A 21,814-nucleotide genomic window follows, 5' to 3' on the forward strand; every position below is an offset into this window, starting at 1 on the left:
TATTTTTTTCATCTATCTTGCTTCAGTAATGATTGAAGCATGTCTGCTCCAAGCCTTGAATTTCGCTTTTATTATTTTCTGCATAGCTGAGTGTCTCAGCATTTGCTGCATGTCCTATATATATGCGCATACGATGATGATAATAATATTAATAATACTACTAATAATAATACATCAAGCTTATATAGTGCTTTTCAGGATACTTAAAGACGCTTTACAAAGGAAGCAACAAAACAAAAAGAAACAATGTCCATGAGTTAAGTGAACATATTAGAAAGGAGGAGGAGGACATAGTTTGTTAGAGATTATAAGCAGTTTTGAAGAGGTGGAGAATGGCCACACCGTGACTGATGCCTAGGCCGACACATAGCAGTTTCACTAGATGGCATATTACCCTGAGGTGGTCTGAGGTGCTTAGCAGGGGGATGGCCACATGGCGGCTGGTGCCTAGGCCCACACATAGCAGATTCCTCATAATGGCTGGTGCTGGGCTTTGAATGTAATGCGGTTTTAGGGGTAAGTTAGTATCGTTGCTCCCAGCTCCCTGCTGTGTGAGATCAATGTTTCTTTGTGGGAGAGCGATGAGGTCAGAGCCTAGACGCCTACTCCGTGTGAGATGGCTGACTGAAATGAAGCGATGCCTGCGAGCTAGTTCAGGCAGCCCATCTCGAGCTGCTGCCCCACTCACATGCAACACTCTCCTCACTGCAGAATATATCCAATGCATGCTCATAATCATGGTGGTGTATTTAAGCTGTTAGTGCTCTGCTCACACTTTGCTGCATACTTGCTGCCACACTGCTCACATGCTTGTTTGCTGCCATTTGCTGCTGCTGCTGCCGCCAGTCATATAGCATTTCTAAAGTACCACCTTCACCCCAGCATCCACCTGCAGGCTCTGAGTCTATCTTCCCCTAGGGGGGAAGTTAGTATCGTCGCTCCCCACTCCCTACTGTGTGAGATCAATGTTTCTTTGTGGGGAGCGATGAAGTCAGAGCCTCGACGCCAAACACTGATGCTGTACGTATTCTACATTTAAATAATAATCTATTCCACGTGAGTTGGCTGACTGAAATACCACTGTATAGCACAGTCTTGTGGTTGGTCTGTTTTTGCTTTCAGACCCCAAACCAAACGCAGCAGAGTTCATTTGGACTGAGACCCACCTTTTCAGGTCCAGTTTTTTAGACTGCACCAGTTCGATTGGCAGCTTTCACACAAGCATAAATCAGCTGAACCAAACGGGCAAACATGCTTGAGTTTGTTTAAAAAGAACCAAACAGGTTAGGTGTGAGGGCACCCTTAAACTGTTTTCTGAAAGTATGTAAAAGTGATACAACTTTAGTAAATTTGTATAATTGATTCCTACTTATTAATGTTTTTTTTTTCTTTTAGGGAAAATTTTTCTCTTCAGTTTCAAATATTATGATTGCAGATGTTTGTTATATGATGTATTGTGCAACATAGGCTCATTTATGCAATGACATTTCTTAAAATAGAGATCAATTAGAAGTGTATCACAATATTCACTGATGCTGGCGACAGAAAGATTTTTGGCGATTAGAATCCATTGATGTGAAGCATCTTCATAGAGCTTCATAGGCCCTAATGAAGATGGGAGATAGGAAGGGACCCCCCCTCACTCCACCCTACACCCCCCTCCCTCTGGAAGTGATGAAGGTGATGTTGGAACTGGGAATGAGGGGATTTTTGACGGCATGGGAAAGTGGACATGACTTTCGCCAAATCTTCATTAGCATTGTTGTGGGAAAAATATTGTGGTATTACAATCACATTGTGACTTACCCAGTGAGCTCCACCGCTAGTGTAAACTGCTTTCTTACAATGTTTTTAAAAGTTCCAATGTTCAAGTTATGAATTAAATATGCACCAATTATAATATTTTATAAGCAGTTGCTCATTAGCACTGTTTCTGTAGAGAGCAATGCTGTAGATTACAGAAAAAAATCAAGTAAATAAAATTTGTCACTGAGTTAAAAAAAAAGAATATCACACTTGGCTACATAAACTGTTTCCATTTGACTGGCTTGATAAAATCAAGGTTCAGTGGAGCAAGATGCAGAAATTATGAATAATTTAATTCTTGTTGATAGTTGTGGAGAAAAACAAAACAAACAACAAAAAGAAAAAGCATATCTGGGAGTATTAGAAGTGTATCAGTGTAAATGTGATTAGTATGGTCATTTAATTTGGGGGGCTTTCTTACCACATTACAAGCATGACTACTCAATTTCCGCTCTGTACTTGATGCTTTTCCACCTGCCATAGTATGAATAGTCACTAAGTCACTGGAGGCTGATTACACTTTTAATGTGCGCTGAGACGGATCGCATGAATGTCTAGCAGTAGCGTATTTATTTATGGATTTGCTGAAAGCAATTCAATTTACATGGCATTCAAGACTTTTCAGGTGGGTGCTTGCAGTTTTAGTGAACTAGGAGACCTTCAGTCAACTGGAAAACCCAAATTCAACCTCACCTGACAGCTGTCCACCCTGCTGAAGTGTCCTCGAACAGGAGAGTGACTGATCTTACTATAAGAGGATGGAGAGAGTAATTACTACATTTTATTTAACATCTAAATAAGATTAAGTGTTAATTATGCACCTCTATAACCTGCAGTCACACATGTACAGATGTTAAAATGTTAAAGTGTGACATTGCAGGTCTCAGTGCTGATTTGTAACCGTTGATGTTTCATATACAAACCTCAATGGATGCTTGTTTTGCTAAACCTTTTATCCCACTGAATGAAGCGCTGTGAGAGCTGTGATACTGATGGTCAGATTGCTGCCATCTAATGTCGGGTTGATTAGCTTGGATTGAGTGTTAAATGAGATGGGACAGGCACTTAGTGACTGATTAGACCTGCCAGCATCACTGTCTGCCTGCATCTAATGACTCACTGGGATTGAAGTGTTTGGTTTCAAATTGGGAGGAGAGTTTCAACGGTGTTTTCCATTGTCAGTAGAACTTTGTGAGGTGTAATTGTAATATAGTGTTGCTAATGCTGCCGTCACTGTTACCGCAACTAGGGGGTGAGGGTGTTTTGTTTGACCTACTGTAGTTTTGAGAAAAGTTTCTAAACCACATCGGTGATTCACCTTGCATTTTAGGGTCTCATATGTTAGTTAGATTCTCCCAGTGCAGCTGAAACAGCAAGCAAGTTAAATGTCAGGTTATGGGGTTAGTCCCTCGAAGTCAAAAAACCACATAATGCAGCGAGAAGATGCTACACTTATAACTAAAACAAGACCCGAACTTAGTGTTACGCCATAATGTTCTCAATCAGGCTAACTAGCTTTCAAATACGTCTAGAGCTGAAAAGATGTACAGACTATTCAATCAACATAAAATTAATCTGCAACAATTTTGATAACAGGTTTATTGTTTGAGTCACTTTTCAAGAAGAACTAAACATACTAGTTCCAGCTGCTCAAATGTTAAGATTTACTGCTGTTCTTTGTCTTTTATGACAAATATCTGTGGATTTTGGATTGTTGGTCAGACAAAACATGCTCTGATTGTGATGAAATTGTGATTTTTCAGTATTTTAGACAAAGCAACTAAAAGATTTAGCGAGGAAAAAGATCTGTGGATTAATTGGTAATGAAAATAATAGTTACTTGCAGCCCTATACATCCAAACATCCACCATTGATTGGAAATGACATGTTCATGAAAGTTCTCTGTGGGCTCCCACTGAAACTTGAGATGAAAAAATCTTGAATATAGACTACTTGAGAGTGCACCAAAACAGCTGAACTGAAGCACTGAACATCACTGATTGATGACATTTAACCATGTAAGAGGAGAGGAGGACTTTTTCATGTATTATCGCTTTTGGAAATCATGATTTTATTAGACAGAATAGCATGATTTGACCTATTTTAATTAATTTAATTTAGGCTATTTGTAGTATACATTACTAGAGTTGAGACAGAATGATTTTGAATACATTAAAAAGCATGTTAGTAATGATAGTTAACTGTCCTTCCTTTTAATCATGTATCTGACTGATATAAGTTTCTTGAGTTTTACTTTGTTGCTCTTTACTTTGTTTCTAATCTGATGTGTAACATTTTTAATTTTACCGTGTTGATGTTCTAGAAATGAATGAGATGACAAATAAGTTACCAGACAAATGTTAAAAAAAGAATAACACCCTCTCCAAACCAACAGAAATGTAGATATACTTGTTATGTGGTAATAAGATACACAGTGAAAATGACACATCTACCTGTTTCTAAAAGGGTTTTAAATAGATTTTCAATATTTATATGGTGTCACCTCTGAACTCTGTGAGATCTTATCAGCTGCTGTGATCCTTGTTATCACTCAGACTGTTGTGTCTTGGATTTTATAAAAAATTTGTTTTGTCCAGATAATGTTTTTATCACAACTGAAACTCCACATTAAAGCCAGGAAGTTGTGAACTGGTATTTGGTACCATTTGGTTATGTATAAAGTGCAACAAAGATGGCAATCTTGTCAACATTTGAGCATAAATAATGCACTTTCATATTCTGCTGAGCCTTGTTTAAGCCTCTCTCCAGTGGCTGAAATGAGCAGCCATTGTTCAAGGACTATTCATCATCTAGTACAAAACAAAAAGAGTTGGTAAAAAAAAAAAAAAAAATGTTATAAATGCAGAATTTTAAACACTCCACGGCTCCTTTACTTTTCAACTTGGCTCTACAACAAACCTCCTCCACTCCACACTTGCTGCCTTTCATTATTCAGAGTTGCACAGTAGGCAGCAAGAAGCTGAAATCAGAAACAACATCACTCTTTAATTGGGACTCGAGAACGATTATATAATACAGTTATCTGCAAGAGGTTATAGCTTTGTTGATCAATACCAATAAATCATTTACCACTGCAATCTCAAGAAAAAAACACACCTTGTCTGACATCTGTTCTGTCAGCGCTCTTCAATTGAAAACAATGCTACAATGAGTGACTGCAGCCCCGTCTGTTGCCAGAAAAGCAAATAATGGCGGCAGTTTCTTTCCAGTATTCTCCTCTTCTTCACTTCATATAACTATTTGATTCCCACTCTCACTAACAAGCTTGCTATTTTCCATCGGGAAATGGCATGTTATTGTTCGTGACAATTAGAAGCTACAGTATAATGAAATGCAGTAAAACAAGATGACAGAAGGAGAACGGGAGCAATGCCAGATACTTTGTGTGAATGCAGATGGTACTGTAGCAGTGGTTTCTTATAGAGCTTGTTAGCCGCTCACAGACACCTAAAGATGGCGTGGTGTACAGTATACACAGCTGCTATATGTGAATGATAACAACCTTCCAGCAAGGCGTTACTGATCATTTTAAGATGGAAATGGCATTCCCTCTCAACTAGAGGAAGTAGTTTAAAGTGAATTTTATGTAAAGTTTAAAGTGAATATTTGATTCGGAATTTTTGCTCTCGCCTTTAATTAATCTAATGAATATGTTTCAAACAAATATTATCTCTTGAGGGCAAATTTAGTTTTGGACTCAGCACTGTTGAAACAACAAAAGAAGCTTTAACTGAATCAGATATACTGTATGTGTTAGAATACAAACAAGAACAGATGAAAGCATCAACATCAGAATAATAAAGCAACAGAGAGCTCAGTATGCAGCCGTTCCTCAGCTAGATTTTAAAGAGGTTTAATCTGCATCTGGAAAACTGCTAGTTTTCACTGCACAGGTCCATAAAGGCCTGCCTCTTGCTACACTGACATTGCCTTCTCTTGGCGTTGAACGTGATGAGCCCAATAAACCTGACACTCGTCTGCATGTGCCATCACCAGACCTATTTGCAGCACTTACTTAGGATACCTCCAATCCACCTCCCTTCCAACGTTTTTTGCAGAACCAAGGGTAGACCTTGGACATGACCGAGGGATTGTATCTCCAAGCTGCTCTGAGACTACCCCAGAAGAATTTTGCAAGGGGAAAAGGACACTTGAGCTGTTCTGTTTGTTCTTTTCTGCCACTGGGACTCAGGATTAGCAGCTCAAATATGAATGGATAGATGGTTGGATAGGCTAGAGGTGATTATCCGAGTCAAGTTCCCAGATATGATGCTGTGCTCATCGTTTTTATGAAGAGTAAATGACAGCAAATGTGATTAGGGTATACTACTGCTCTGTTAGGAAAGAAAGCCTCACCTCACTCATTGTTTTTTGTCTTTATTCTGTTATAGATACACGGACAGACATTAGAAAGTGCAATTAACTATCATAAAGTCTTTGAAATGTAATAATCTGCAATAGCAACACACACATAAGTCAATATCGAGTGGTTCTCATCAATACTCCATTTCAATGAGTACTAACATAGATCTACTGTAAGAGTTAGAAATGGCATTGTTGTATTTCCGTCATTATCAGATAATCAGCACTGACACTTGATGTTCCTGTCTTTGCAGAGTGAGCTGCTGTGAATCCTGAGAGGAGAAGTCTCCCGACAGGAGACAAGATGGCGTCCAACAACACCCTGCGCAGCTACTCCATCATCCCATGTTTCATCTTCGTAGAGGTGAGAGGCTGTTTGTGTGTGTGTGTGTGTGTGTGCACGTATTTGAGTGATAATTTAACATAACAATTCACTCATATGTGTCTGATTTTTTTTATTGCTGGTTTGAGAAATGTGCATGAGTTTGTCTGTGAATTTGAGTGACAGTTTAACCATTAACAAATGACCTCGTTGTACACCGTTAACCAGAGCATAAAGTGTTGGAATGAGTGGAAAGCTGAATGTGTGCATGTGTGTGTGTGTATGTGTAAGAGTTGTGCTGCTCCTCCATATTTAATTACCATGTCAGCTGAAAGTCCTTAATCAGAGAGATGTCTCAGGACGGCGTGCATTACTTCTTGCTTTCTCTCTCACTTTCTCTTTCTTCCTCTCCCTGTCGTAGACACACACACACACACACACACACACACACACACACACACACACTACAGTTGCATAATATATCGTTTCAGCTTGACATTGTGATGTGTGCATATGCAATAGTCACATTGCAGGATGCGCAATGTCAAGTAAGGCAAATTAACTCCGACACGTCATACTACAACTTTTGATGTGCTCTGATGAAGGGCTGCACTCCATCAATTTATCAAACAACCGAAGCAGGCCCCGCTAGTCTCCCACGGCAACCTGAAAATGAGCGCTGCCTGTTTTGGTTGTTTTAATAAACTGATCAAGTGCACCCCTTCACCAGAAAGCATGGAGAACTGATCGCTGTGCGTGCGGAGTCTGTGTATTACCTGCCTGTAAACATGCACCCAACGTGGCTACTGTCACAGATAATGTCGCTGGATGCGAGAGGCAGGTGTTCATTTATATGAGGCGGCTTTTGAGTGTTTCTGTTCCCGTTATCAGCAGCACCTCATCCTGGTGCTGGTTAAAAGATCAACAGTTACTGTCACAGGCCTGACCAGGCTCACTTAAGGTGGACTGACCTTTAAGGTGGACCAGCTATTCCCATTTTGCAATATATGTCACAGAAAAAAAAGATATCGCAATGTCAGTTTTTTCCAATATCTTGCAGCCCTAACACACACACACACACACACACACACACACACACACACACACACACACACACACACACACACACACACACACACACACACCAATTCTCAGAGGAAATATCCTGTGTAACAGTCTCAGATGAGTTTACTGTCAAGGCCTCTTTCTTGCTTTTATCCCATGCCTTCTTTCTGACGACATTTGTGTCACACTCATGTTATCTGACAACCTTCCATCGTGAGACTGCCGCACTGCTATGTCCTCCGAGATGAGTGAACAAGTAAATAAGATAAGTGAAATCAGATTACTGTATGTGATTCCTGATGTTCTATCTTGCTGCTTTTTGAGCAGCCTCATAGGTTGACTGTCTGTTTCTTGCCTTTGCACTTCTTATGTAAGAATCAGATTACTGTTCTCCACGTCTTTTCACACCTGAGACATTTACTCAAGACACCCTCAGTTATTGATTAGTCAGAAATCAATTATTTAAATGAAGCTTTGTGTTGTTGAACAAGCCGAGATGGCAAAAGTACTCAGGTTTTTCTGTTCGACATCGATACTAAGTTTAACATAAGGTGTCAGCTAAACTCAATATGTACTTAAACCCTCCTATACCAACTTGACTCAAGGACAGCTAACTATGCTAGATAGTACAAAATCAGAGCAGAAAGATCAGACATACATGTTATGTAGTGTTGCCACATTGGAAATCCCATTCCGATGGGATATCACTCGCACGCAGCCAGATTTTAAGTGAGATCATGTGAGAAATCGCCTTCTATTGCTACCATTAACATAAAAAGTGGATACAGACAATTTCAAGCACCGTCTTCTCTGTAAAATGTTATTTTGATTTGTGTGACACATGACTAATCATCCCTCAGCCTCTGTAGAAAGTCCTTCTGTTGGACAGCCTGTCATCACTGTGCAGCGATTTGTCCATTTACAGCTTTCAAGTGTCTTGGCTGGAACTCAGCATGAAATGCTCGGTTGGACATTTGCTAATCGTGGCTGTGCAATTTGTTTAATTAGAATGTGTAATTATAGTGGGGGACTAATAGGTAACTGTTAATTATGTTGGTTACAACAGCCCCAGATCCAAATCTAGGTCAGGGGTGTCATCTCATTGAAAGGGGCCATCTTAATAAATTAAAATTAATTTGCAGGCCTGATAAGCAGGGGTGTATTACTATGATGTTGTTTTAATATAGGCCTAGTTTGGTCAAAATATTAGTATAAGTACTTACTGTAACAACAAAATAAAGGCAAGTTATGCATGTAATGTTCAAAATATAAAACATCATGAATAGGCCTACCTGTGTAAGTATCTCAACAACTCAAACAACAAAATGTAGGCCAGCTGTACATCATAAAATAATGAAAATAATGAGAGTGATACAAATATCAATCAACAATAACAATATCAACAATAACAATCAACAATACAAATAAATGTCTCTTTAAATTCTCACATTGGGAACTTTGTATGTCTATTGGGCCTTCCTATTTGCTTGAGCTAGACACCGTTCGGGGTCAAACTTTGAGCTGCTGAAACTCTCAGGATGGAGTGAAGGTGTCTGTCAGTGAGACGTGTCCTGTGAGATGTTTTGTTGTTCTTCATGACAGCCTGTAGGCGGAGTTTGGGCATAGTGTCTGAGATGAACAGAGAGAACTGGCCTGCCCTGACAGTATCGTACTTGGCCTTCAGCGTGCTGTTACACCGGAGTTCTTTGAGCTCCATTTGCATGTTCACTGGTGTGCTGTCCACATCAATAGAAAACGGGTTACTGAAAAGTTTGAAATTGAATTTCTGGCTCTCGAAGTCAGCAAACTTGTAAAATCACCGTGGAATGTGTTCAGTTTCTTGGCAAAAAATGTACATGGGAAAGGTATGGTAATGTGCTCCTTTTGTGATTGTTTGGCTGGATGGAAAGTGGCCCAAGTTGTTGCTTTTGATTTTCCCACAAGTGCAATTTTGGTTTTGGAGGCTTTCACTGCATCGTACATGTCTGTGATCACACGGTCCCGTCCCTGCAGCTGTAGGTTCAGTGTATTGAGATGGTTTATTATGTCACACAAAAAAGCCAAGTCAAACAGCCACCTCTCATTGGCTGTTTCCCTTCCATAAAATGGCATATTTGTGTGGGCAACTCAAAAAATCTCTTGAGCACTTTACCTCAATTTAGCCATTGCACCTCTGTATTTCTGCTAAGGCTGACTTTTGTGAATGCTTCCTTTATTTCTGGGCATACTGTGTTGCAAACTCTGAGCATACAACGCTTCAAAAATTCACCCTCAGTAAATGGTCGGCCTGATTTCAATTTTTCTTCTGCCACCATGAACTTGGCTTTCATTTCAGCATCACTCTTGAGATTTGGCCCTCTTAAACATGCCCTACTGTGACGAAAGAGTCCTCTCCAATTCTGACACTTTCTTCTCCCTCTGCTCTCCATTCAACTCACCATATTTGTCATGGTGTTTTGTCTCATAATACCTCCTTATATTATATTCCTTCATCACAGCCACATTGGCCCCGTAAACAAGAAAAATGATATTGGTGAAGCTCCACCAGTGTTTGGCTGTGTGGTGATTTTATTTAGCATGGGGAAATTAAAATCATTACATGTCCCAATGATGGCTGTTATATTTCTTCATTACATCAATTAGTATCACTGTGGAAAATAAGGGAAAGAGAAATATTAACAGTGTTGCTCATAATTCTTTACGAGACTGGGAAAAACGTTAGAGTACAGTTTTATCCCCTTGCTCCTTTTCCCCTATTTTCTTTAATATCTACTTCAATCAACTATCAGCTCAAGATTTTAACAGGTTAAATCACAGGTTCAGTTCAAATCTGTTGTTAAAGGTTGATTTTACACATCAAATTCAGTTTAGTCATCACAAAGCATATTCAGCCAGTGAAAACAGTTGTATAATAATTATCTCTCTTAAATCGGAAAAATGACCGTGGTGATGTCATCAAGGTTATCTCATCTTGGGCTTGGATGGGGAGGATCTAGCAATAGATACAATTGAGTTGCATCATGGGAAATTTAGGATGCAGGATACAAAGTATTAGTAGTGTTTTGTGGTATTGGCAAAACGTTGACAGAATTGTAATTAGACAAATGCTAATGGATTTGTTGTTCAGTGTTTCGGGACTATAATCGACTAATCTGTCGATAACTTCTCAATTAATTCATAGAAGACTAAAGAAACCAGAAAATATACTGTATCTAGGTAGCATTTTAGCAATTTTCTTTAAAAAATTACTCTAAACAATGAATCAGTTATCAAAATAGTTGATTAATTTTCTGTTGATCGACTCATGGATTAGTTCCAGCTCCACATTAGACAGAACTCTTAAATCTGTAATACAGAACCCTTCAATTACTCATTTTGTTAATTAAAAAAAATCACATTTAGCTTGAAATCATTCACTTGTAGCTGTAGTACTTGTGTAGTTGTAAACTATAACAAATGATGATACTGCATTTATATCGTGATAGCAATAAAAGTCGATCAATTATAATATTAAATTGTCACCTAAATCTATTATTTGGTGTTACCTGGTGCTGAAAAATATTCAACAAACAAGACACAGTGAAATTGAATTGCTTAGTAATTTACACATCTTAGCACTCAGTAACATGTATCACACCATGCATATCTTCTCCATATTGCAGCAGATCATAGGCCGCAGCATCCTCCTGAGAGAGACTGTAATGCTGCGTTGAGCAAGCTTTCTTTAATTTTCATTACTCTATTTTCAGTTACCCTTCCTCTTCTTCACAGACTGTTCTCATAGGCATCCTATCCATTTCCCTGTCTCACTCTGCCCATCCCTGTTTTCTCTTCCTCTCCCTCTTTGATGTCTCTGTCACATCCTCACAGCCTCATTTCTCTCTCGCCCCTCCTCTCTCCCCCTGAACCCACTTCCTCCCTCAATCTCTCCCCTCATCTCTTCCTATTTCTCATGGTGTCACAGGAGCTCTTCCTCCTCCCCTCCTCCTCCTCCTTCTCCTTTATCCTCCAATGTATCGTTCCATCTCAGTGCCCCTCACTCACTCTTTCCCTGCTCCTTTGTTTCTTCTCACCCCCTTCTTTTTTTTTTCTCTTTTCTCTTACTCACCCCGCCTGTCACGAACAGAGCAAGGCAGAGGGACAGGGTTGTCACATGACTGAGACTAAGCGTCCTGATTGGAGCAGCCGGGCTGTGTAGTTCAATGCCAGAGGCAGTGTGACAGGGAGGATGTTTATTTATGGTGATTTGTTTATTTAGTCATATAACTTGTTGCTTTTCTTTCATCTGTTACTTAACCTCAAGAGCATCATTTGTTGTTGCCATTTGCCATTACTGTGGGAGCGAAAAGTAAAGAGGAATGTGAGATGAAAGGGGGATAAAAATAAAAATAGGATGAGAGAGTGCAACAGGAAGAAGGGACACAAGGGAGGAGAAAGAAAGATGAGATGAAGAGGATGAGGAAAGTACAATAAAGTGTGTGTGTGTGTGTGTGTTGGGGGGGGGGGGGGGGGGGGGTAGTTGCAGAGAAATTAATTAAAGGAAAGAGCTGTAGAGATGAGCACTGAAGAATAAGGGGCGGATATATCCTGTACCTCCCTCTGGATGAGATTATGTAATACACAGAACCCCAGGCTTTCATTAACCTAACTAGGACCACCTAGACTTTTCAGGTTTTGTGCACAAAAACCTGGCTGCATTCACTGTTTGCATAAATAAAGCCTCTCAAAACAGCACCGGCAGGCTGTAAGGACGAGAACCAATCTCTTGACTATCATTCTTAAAGATTCGCACAGTCAGTTTCAGAGATCATTTTTTCCCCCCTTTTATAGTGTCATGCTCAAACTCCTCCACTAGTACGGAGACACCATGGTGTTAAGCCTTAGTAATAATGTTCTCGGCTGTCAATATTTCAAAAACAAAAGCATAAAAAGCAAAAAGAAAAAAAGAAAAAAAAGTCTCCACGGGGACCAATTCTTTTTGATATTGCTCTGTCTGTCTGTGGGCTGCACTGACGCAATGTGACTTTTACCTGGGGGATTCTAAAAAGAAGCTTTTATCCGGGGAATCACGTATTAAGTCTAGTTTTGGAACAGCACACAGCCTAATTAAACCTGTTAGTTTTGTTTATACAGTTTAGACAGGAAACAAGCCTGCAGCATGTGATGCCTGCGGTCTGAGATTGTGACTTTAAGCTGAACAGATACTGTAGATAGTCATTTATGTGTGGTGCAGTGGGTATTGTGTATTTTGAAATTGCGTGAATTCTGTGCTATTTGTGACCCACACTCATTAAAATAGATTAATTTTGTTGCCATGTTGGGATCCACAATGTGTCATTTTAAGTTACCTTTGGCCTGAAACTGAGTTTCATGTTTTTCTCAATGTTCACAAGGGAAAAATATCCAACTGTTATGAATATATGAATGGCTTTACATCTCATTAGGGATGGAGTGTATTACTTAACTAATGAATTAGTGATAAACAGGCCTGAAAATACCATTTGAACCACTTTTGCTGCAGTTGTCATTGAATTTGTGGCCACAACCTGTGTATACGTAGCTCCAGATTCGCTAAAGCTGCAGCTCATTCAGCAGTCAGCACCTGAGCTGCACCTGGGACTGACCTCCAAATTCATTCTGTGAGTGAAGGAGAGTTCATACTGTTGGTGCAGTTTAGCAGCAGGATGTCTTCGAGGTTGCCAGATGTAGAAAAAGAGACAATAACGTGACAATCTTGACTCCGCAACATCCACATCAACCACAGTTACATTTAAACTCCACATAAGCTTATTGTTCATAAAAGTATAATATTACAGTCTTTAGGAGTAGTTTTATTATTGATTCAATTGGAGATGGGTGACCTTTATGAGAAATGAAAAAGTTATGCAATAACACACACAAAACAAACAAACCACTGCAAAAGGTAAAGAGTCAATGCATGAAACAAAGATAGAACAGTGCAGTTGCAGTCTGCAGTGATATTACAATGAAATCAATGTTCAAATTCAAGTTAATACTGAGTTTTCTTCAAGTTAAGCTTGATCTCTGGATATTTTTGTGTTGCAAATGAATATCTGATGATACTGAGATTTCTCTAGAATTAAGGGAATGTCCTGTTTTTGCTTACACAACCTTCCTAGTGGCTTGGGTACATCTCATTTATGCTGTGTTTTCACTCTCTTTTCAGAGGTGGACTGCCTGTCACGAATTGCGACTAAAATAAAACACAAAATGCAAGTCCAGCCTGGTGCGCCTGCCTGAATTCACTGCATGTCTTTTTGGCAGAACGCCTTAGGCCTTCAATCCTTAGACAGACCTCAAGAGATGCAGAGATTAAACATCTATTTATTAGCTGGGATTTTTTATTTTAAGTTATTTAGCAGTGTTTGACACATTATATATATTGCTTTGGGGCTCAAATTGAACAGCTGATTATTCATCATTACATCCTAGCTTTTTAGAATATATTTTAGAAAAAGCAGAGACCAGATGTTTACTCCATCACTTCAAGACACGTTTGACAAGAGAAGTGTAATATCACGCTATAAAGCCAGGCAAGCAAGCCTAAGTTGCCCATTTCTGTCAGTCTTTTGTTGTTTATAGTCTACTAACACAACATGAAAGCAAAATTAAAATTTAGCACTTGGTGTTGCATTTATATAATGTTTTCCTGTTTGTTTTCATTTTGTGAGGGAGGAGATGGGTGGTAAGACTGATATTAAAAGGATTCTGATGAAATTGGTTGTGTTTAGGGTAATTATAAACATATAGTCTCACAAAATCATATTTCATGATGGTTTCACCATCCACCTTATACATTTTCTGATTTAAATTGAGAATATGGTGCTTTTGTTGAACAGCAGCCACTGTGCTCACATGTGATTAGATACTTGTCAATGCTAAAGCATAATTTATGAGGGGACACAAATACAAGTAACAAAAGAAGAAGAAGAGTTATTAAACGGTAACTATACACTAAATTGTGCAAGCCTGATAAGAGACAGCGGAGAGGCGATGTCGTACATGAATGGGTGATTTACTCCTTTTCTGTGGCAGTACACACAACACATGGACTGGCCGATAAATGTGCTATATTCTGAGTTTAATAGGATATTCAGGGCTGACGACGGTAACATTAGCCATGACAAATAGCTGATGGCTATGGCTATGTACAGAGACTCACACACAGGAGAGCCTATCGTAGTAGAGCCACTAGCTCAGCTACAACACAGGTACCAGACAGAAACTTTTACAAAGGGCCATGAATATGCTTCTAGTGACTGTCAAAGCTCCACTGGACCCTCTGTCTTTCTAGCACAGAGACAGACGGTCTGACAGAAGCAACTCATGGCTGGTTAGCTCTGACTACCAGCTCTGCATCATTATTTATGCTACACTGAGTGGTGGTCAGTCGTTTACTTACAGTCCTCTGTTGCATTTTTAAAATATGTTGGAATGGAGGAAGCTAGCAGATTTTGAGTGTATAGTTACCCTTTTTTTTGTAGTTACCCTTTAATTCAGTAGACTGACTTGGTAATGGTAGTTATACAACAATACTATGTCTATGTATGGTATGCTAGCATTAGCTAATGTTAGTCACCACAGGGTACTGGTCATACCACTACCAGTACACTTAGGCTAAAAGCAGCAAAAACATGTCTATTGATCTGATGCAGGGTATGTTGTATTGCTTGTGAATTCAATGATTCATTTGTAAGAGGACGATTATGTTATTTATTCTTCCAAAAGCTACATAATCCTGCTTTACAAGAGGATTTTGATATTTTAATGTGTCGGAGACCTTCAGTATGTCTAATTGATTTATAAATGGTGGCAATAGGTAATTCTTGTCCCCACTGAAGTGATATACTTTTCCAAAAGGCACTGAGAGCACGCTAAAACTTAACAGAGGTATATGTCTGCATCAAAATGCACTGCCAGCCACTTGGGTAAAAGAGGTGAATTGTACCCTCCAAGGGAGAAGGATAATGGCATGCTGCAGTAACTTTGTATAACTGTTTTACGACAGCCAGCCTTGTCAGTCTGCCCTTCACGCAGCTAATGCAGCATGACGTTGGCTGGGTAGTGGATATAATGGAGCCACAATTTAAGCTTTATAAAAAAAGGACACTTGTCCAGGTGTAGAACTGTCACAGAAAAGCCAGCTCATGAAAAGTCACAGAAATGGAAAGTGGCCTCTAGGCATTAAGTAGGCACTGCACCACTATTTTCCCCTCAATAGAGTTGGCACACTTCACCATCTTTATCAAAAGGTAATTATAGGGCTGCCTGACTTCTGCGACAGTAGAGTATAGGACAGACAAGTTGAGTAGAATTAAATCAGGTTGAACAAGCTGAAATTGCTTGTCTCTCGTGGCCTGTTTTTGGTCATTTGCCACAGTGCGATGACTCTCATTATGTCTAATGGCTCACTGGTTGTTTATGAGTTTCTATGATTTATAGTGTGGGGAAGAAGAAGGAGGAGGTGGTGTGGTTGAGTGATAGAGGAAATATTTGAGCTTTTATAGAGATCAAGAAGAGAGAATCTGACTGGGAGGAATGCAGTACGGGAGAAATGGTCCAGAACTTGCTCAAGGGCATTTTTACGTTCCCAACCAGCCCACTGCTTTGTACCAGCAACCTTAACTCTGCTGAAACCAGGCTGGTGAATTCATAGATATTTTGGTTGCTGTTGTGATGGAGCTTGAGGCAAGCTTTGCTCTCTTTTTTTTTTCAAATGCAAATAAGGTGAAGGTCAAAGTAAATGAAATCACAGTAATAATAGTAAAGTTGTACAAATATGCTCTAGTGCACACCCCTCTAATTAATCTGTCCAAGCCATTTTCAGGCGTTTTCTTGTAAACATGACATCCTTAGGTACGTGATCTCATAAGGTATTACATGGCATTTCTGCGAGCAAAGGAATTTACATATTTTTCAGAGGAGAGCTATGAATAATGTTTTAGCCGATTACCCTGCTGGAACTTGTTTGTGGAACAACATGAAGTCTTGAAATGATCCCCTATCCATCTGTCTCTGTAATTTTGGATGTTGTGTGTGGATAAGCTGTGTTAAGATGAAGGCTTTTTCGCATGATTTGAAACCCTGAAAAATGTAATTTCTGCTCATCTTGAGTGGCTTTACTTTGCTCTCTGCTGTTAGTTTAACAGCAATGTGGTTGGATATGGTGTGCAGCCAGGTATTATGATTCCTCATACCAGTAGTTGCTAATACATGTGAACTGTTTAAAAAGCGTTCTCCACAGCAGGGTGCCTCTATAATAACAGGATGAAGCAAAAAATATTGCTAACTAGCTTAGCTTTATTCACAAGAGTTGGCACAGAAACCAATAAAGCACACACACACACACAAACACACAGGCACACACACCTAGACATCTCAGCATGGCCATCTGTCGCAGGACTTTGTATGCCAAAGATTTTTCTCCTGTCCTCTGTAAATACAGTTGCTTTCTTGTCTTTTCTGTCTGCACCCCACCGGCCATATTGTCCAGTCTGGTTCACACACCCTCCATACTTTACAGTGGATGAAGTAGTGTAGCATTAAATAACAGTTAGTTCTGGTCAGATAATTACATTGGACAGGACATATTGCTGATATTTAGTAAAACAGCATTGGCATGTTTTACTACTTTAATTGTAGTGTCTGACTCAGGAAAGTCATGAGCTGTTTACTGTATGCTGCTGTAAATTGACTGTATTTGGGGAATCAAATCATACAGGCCACCTAGTGCAATGTCTTTTTACCCAAGATTGGATCTTGATTTAACAAGACCAACAACTATCATCTTCCAGTCTGAATTGTTTGTCTTTCTGATCCCAAAACACAGAAAAACCAACTATCATACAAAAAGCACAAACGTGTACAGTGTGCACCCATTATTGACAGCTGATCTGACACACAGTTTTAACTATGACATGCATGTGAACTAATATCCCTAAACACACTGAAAATTTTGGATGATGGTATCAGTTTAATTTCAACTGCAGTAATTGATATTTCTTCACTCAATAATACCCAATCCACAACATGGTATCTTTTTTTTTTTTTTTTTTTCTTTACCCAGGGTTGATTTCACAAACATGCTAACTTCATGTCACATAAATTGTAAGAAACAGACATTGATTGACTCGATACATTGACAGTTTCAGGCTGTTTCAGGCAGGTGCCCAAGAAAAAAAAATTGGGGGGCAACTTTTACCCTTGCTGTCTAAAAACTTGGGTCCTTTACAAAATTTTGGGGACACTTAAAAAATAGTAATTAATGCATAAAGTTGCTGTTCTTAATGTGAAATGAGCCCAGATTAAAATGCATAGAGTAATCACCGCCTTGTGCCAACATGAGTAAATAAAAAGCGTACTATTGCTGTTCCAAAGAGAAGTGTGTGTGTATGTGTATAGATAACCATCTGTATGTGTGAGAGAAAGCAGGAGACAGTTCTAATGTTTAGGCTTTTATTTATCTCTAATAGCCTTTGTATATGTATAATGCATTAGTTCATAGATCGATTGAAAACTTCATCACAGTGTTTCAAATGTGCTAGTTAATGATCTTTTTAAAACATCCTCTTTAGAAACTGTAGAAGGTCTGTTAAAGGTCTGTTGAGGAAATAAAAGGCAGTGTTTCACAACTGTAAATGTAAGCCGGTGACCTTACATACACCAACATTAACAGAATTGAATTCAAGTAACAACACTGCAAATTGCTGAAGTACAATAAACTATTCAATAAATCAGTCACAGTAACCAGCCTCATGGGCTACTTGAGTAGATTCATATTGTACATGGGTTTCACTGTCAGAGTCAGACTCTGTGTCATCTGTTTCTGTTGCTGCTGCCGTTTGTGCAGCAGATTTAGAGGCTGTGCTCCTTTCCCATGCAGCTTTATTGCTGGGCGCCTTTGTTTTTTTTCTCCCCACTTTTAAACTAGCTCCGCCAATAAGCCGGCTATGGAAGTAGTCACAGAGCCGGATCAACGTCTGTGTAAGGGACAGCCGGCATGGTGGGACAGGGAGCTGACGCTGTTGTGTTACACGTTACGCCTATGTAAAAGCACACACGGGGGCCCAGCTTTGTTTGGTTCAGTGCAAAAAAGCAAAGGTGGCTTAATGATGGATCTTCTTTACAGCTATAATGCGGTATCTCTGTATTAAAGAGTGAGAGCATATAAAACAGCCTGTATATAACTGCACTGATCACCTCACCAGTCAGCAAGACCCACATGTAGGCTGTAACATTAACGTTAGCTAGCCAACTTGCTAACACTAATGTTAACTAACGTGCCAGACTAAAATCATTTTAAAGTCTTTAGCGTTAGCGTTATGTACCATAAGCAAATTGATGATGCTTGCTTGTTTGGTGATGATGAGCTGAATACTTTTTGACCCGTTCACTTCCTTGAAGTCGTGATTAGTTTTTAGCTGCCCAACGCTTTGTTTGGGTGGGTGAGCCCTTTGCGCTTCACAGTTGAGGAGAGTCGTTCACCTCTTCAACACCAAGCTAGTCTATTTTCCATTTTTCAATTGTAGAAGCAGCAACTTTCTTTGCCATCTCATTTGCCGGGGGTGGTGTTGGTGACGGCCCAGGATTTGGGTTGCTTTCTTCGATAACAGTTGGAGTTTTTTTAATGAGGTAGCGGTCCATTGCAGCAGACAACTTCACTGCATGTGCAGGATTGCCTGGACGCTGCCAGGTATCATTACAGCAGCCTAGTGTGGACAACAGTACTGTTTGTGTGAGTGTGTGTTAGAGATGGAAATGGAAATTACATCAATTAAATAAAAATAAAATGATGGCTATATGTAGGATATTGGCCTAAACTGGTAAATATCTAATTATTTTTTTCAAAATCTTGAGGGATCATGGTTTTTAGGGGCATTCTGAGATTTCTTTGGCCATTTTTGCCCTTGCCCCCTGTTAATTTCTGACGCTGCTTTAACTGTTTATTGCCAAGAACACACATTCATAAAAATGTCGCCTAAGAGACAAATCAACATTTGATATTTAAATCCTGTAAGTAAAAGTGAACAGTCTTAAAAGGAAGATTTCTTGCAAATGTTGCTGAAATAAGTAGTGATTCATGGTAAATAGTATGAATAGTAAATGAAAGTACAAAACAAAGAGGGACACATAGAGGTGAAAAAGTAGAAAAGTCCCACAACAAATCTAGTAGAAATGTTTCATTATAAATAAAAAGAAAAGAAATGAAAAATTGAGTCCTGGAGTTTTGTGCCATCAAGGGACCCAGAATCTGAACTGAAAACCTGGTTTGGTAGCCAGATTATTAGGCTGGAGTTGTAGGGTGACAGACATATGGCCAAGCCATACTTTTGATTTTTTGCAGTTCATCACATTTATAAATTATAGCCCTCTAGCTTATGCTGTCTATGATGTCTTGGATACAGTATTTTAAGTTCAAAATGTGTGACGTGTAAAAGACCTATAAACCAAACTCTAGATGCATACAAACACATTCATAGTCCCGGTTTTAGTTGGCAGAAAATAATTAATAATTAAAATTTCAGAAATAAATAAAATACTGTCTGTTATAGAAGCAAACACCGTCCCAGCAAGCTCTTTTATTGTATCCATGTGCTGAGATTTCCTTTTGAGCCAACACTTATACACAGCAGTGACATAGTGACACCAGGTGTTGGAGAGACGTATTACAAATTGCTGGCTTCACCATGTAACCACCATAGCAAACTTGTGATACTACTGTATTATCACTACTATAAGATATTTGCACAAACATAAATATTTGGCAGATTTGCAGTTTTTTAACAAAGGTGAAAGGACAGTCAGACATGACTGCATGTAACATGTTTACCAGTCTTGTGTATTTAAGTGGTAATCTGATACTTTGAGGATTCCCACATGATCAATAAAAGCATTTTATTCTCCCTTTCTCTCACAGGGAGGTCAGAAGTCAAACTCAGCCACTTACATTACAGGACCTCTCTTTTATCCAGCTCCATAGCTTTAAATTATGAAATCGTTTAATCACCGTCCTTTGATATAAAACTCCAACATAATGCCGTCAAGTTGGCTAGATTGGCAGCAATATGGGCACATTAGCCGCTGAATGACACAAATGCAGCTGATTTTCAAGAAACCACATTAAAATGCCTTGCTGTGTGATGTCTTATATTCTGTATGCCAGCGTTGGTTCGTGATCAGCGACTAAAGATACCATACATGGAAAAAAAAAACTAAATTGCCTGCAGCCAATTCTGGAAAGAGAGCGAAAGGAGGCCAGAGACAAAAGATGATGTTAGAGGGATAAAAGGATGAGGGGGTGAAGGAGGAGAGGAGGTGGTAAGTGATGGTGGTGCTGCTGCTGGTGGTGGTGGTGGGTGCTTGTTCACGACCACAGTTAGCATGAAAGAGAGAGAGAGAGAGAGAGAGAGAGAGAGAGAGAGAGAAATGTGGTTTCAGAGGATGTATGCGGTTGTTTTATAATAAAACCTGTCAGACAGACGTCACGACTAAGAGAGGAGAGGGGTGATGTTCAGGGAGTTTAAGGAAATTGACTTTTTAACTACTGAAAACTGAATCAACAAGGACAACCTTCACTGCTGTGGATGTACAACTAACAACTATCTCTCTCTCCTCCTCCTCCTCCTCTTCAACTTCCTCTACCCTCTTTCTCCATCTTGCTCCAACATGTTTTTCTTCCAGCTCGTCATCATGTCCGGCACGGTGTTGTTGGCCTACTACATGGAGTGCACGGACCTGTTCAGCGTGCATGTGCAGGGTTTCTTCTGTAATGATGCTGAGCTGATGAAGCCGTACCCCGGCTTAGAGGAGACCAGCTTCATCCCCCCCCTCATCCTGTACTGCGTGGTGGCCGCTGCTCCCACAGCTATAGTGAGTAAAATTCATTTTGTGTGTATTTTCACAGTAGTATGTAAACCCAGGACAACTTATATATATTTTAATGATTTTTGCTGCATGCTGGAGTGTAAACAGCACTCATCAAATATGGCGTGCCTGTGTTTACTCAGGCTGTTTCTCTCAGCCTCCCTGGTTTCCTCTGAAACAACAAGTAACCACTGCTGAAACTTATTATACTGCAGACTTCATTTACAGCTAAAATATGCTTCTAATTTTACATTTGTGACTGTTTGTGCACATAAGTGTGAATTATACATTATGTTCTGCAGTATAAGTTCTATTTTTACATTCTAGTCAGAGTTGAGATTCAGTCATGCATCC

At 39.5% G+C, this 21,814-nt stretch overlaps 1 protein-coding gene across 4 annotated transcripts in view; it reads left to right on the plus strand.

Moving 5' to 3' along the window:
• plppr1 (phospholipid phosphatase related 1) overlaps positions 1-21,814 on the plus strand; it is a 65,948-nt gene that overhangs the window by 15,852 nt on the left and 28,282 nt on the right. For all 4 annotated transcript variants that reach the window (XM_044334367.1, XM_044334369.1, XM_044334370.1 and 1 more), the window contains exons 2-3: positions 6,444-6,553; positions 21,278-21,466. In XM_044334367.1, the coding sequence (XP_044190302.1) occupies positions 6,494-6,553; positions 21,278-21,466 (249 nt within the window). In that variant the 5' untranslated portion in view covers positions 6,444-6,493. The remainder of the gene's footprint in view (positions 1-6,443; positions 6,554-21,277; positions 21,467-21,814) is intronic.

This window comes from Thunnus albacares, chromosome 18 (assembly GCF_914725855.1).
Source record: "Thunnus albacares chromosome 18, fThuAlb1.1, whole genome shotgun sequence".
Classification (NCBI taxonomy): domain Eukaryota; kingdom Metazoa; phylum Chordata; class Actinopteri; order Scombriformes; family Scombridae; genus Thunnus; species Thunnus albacares.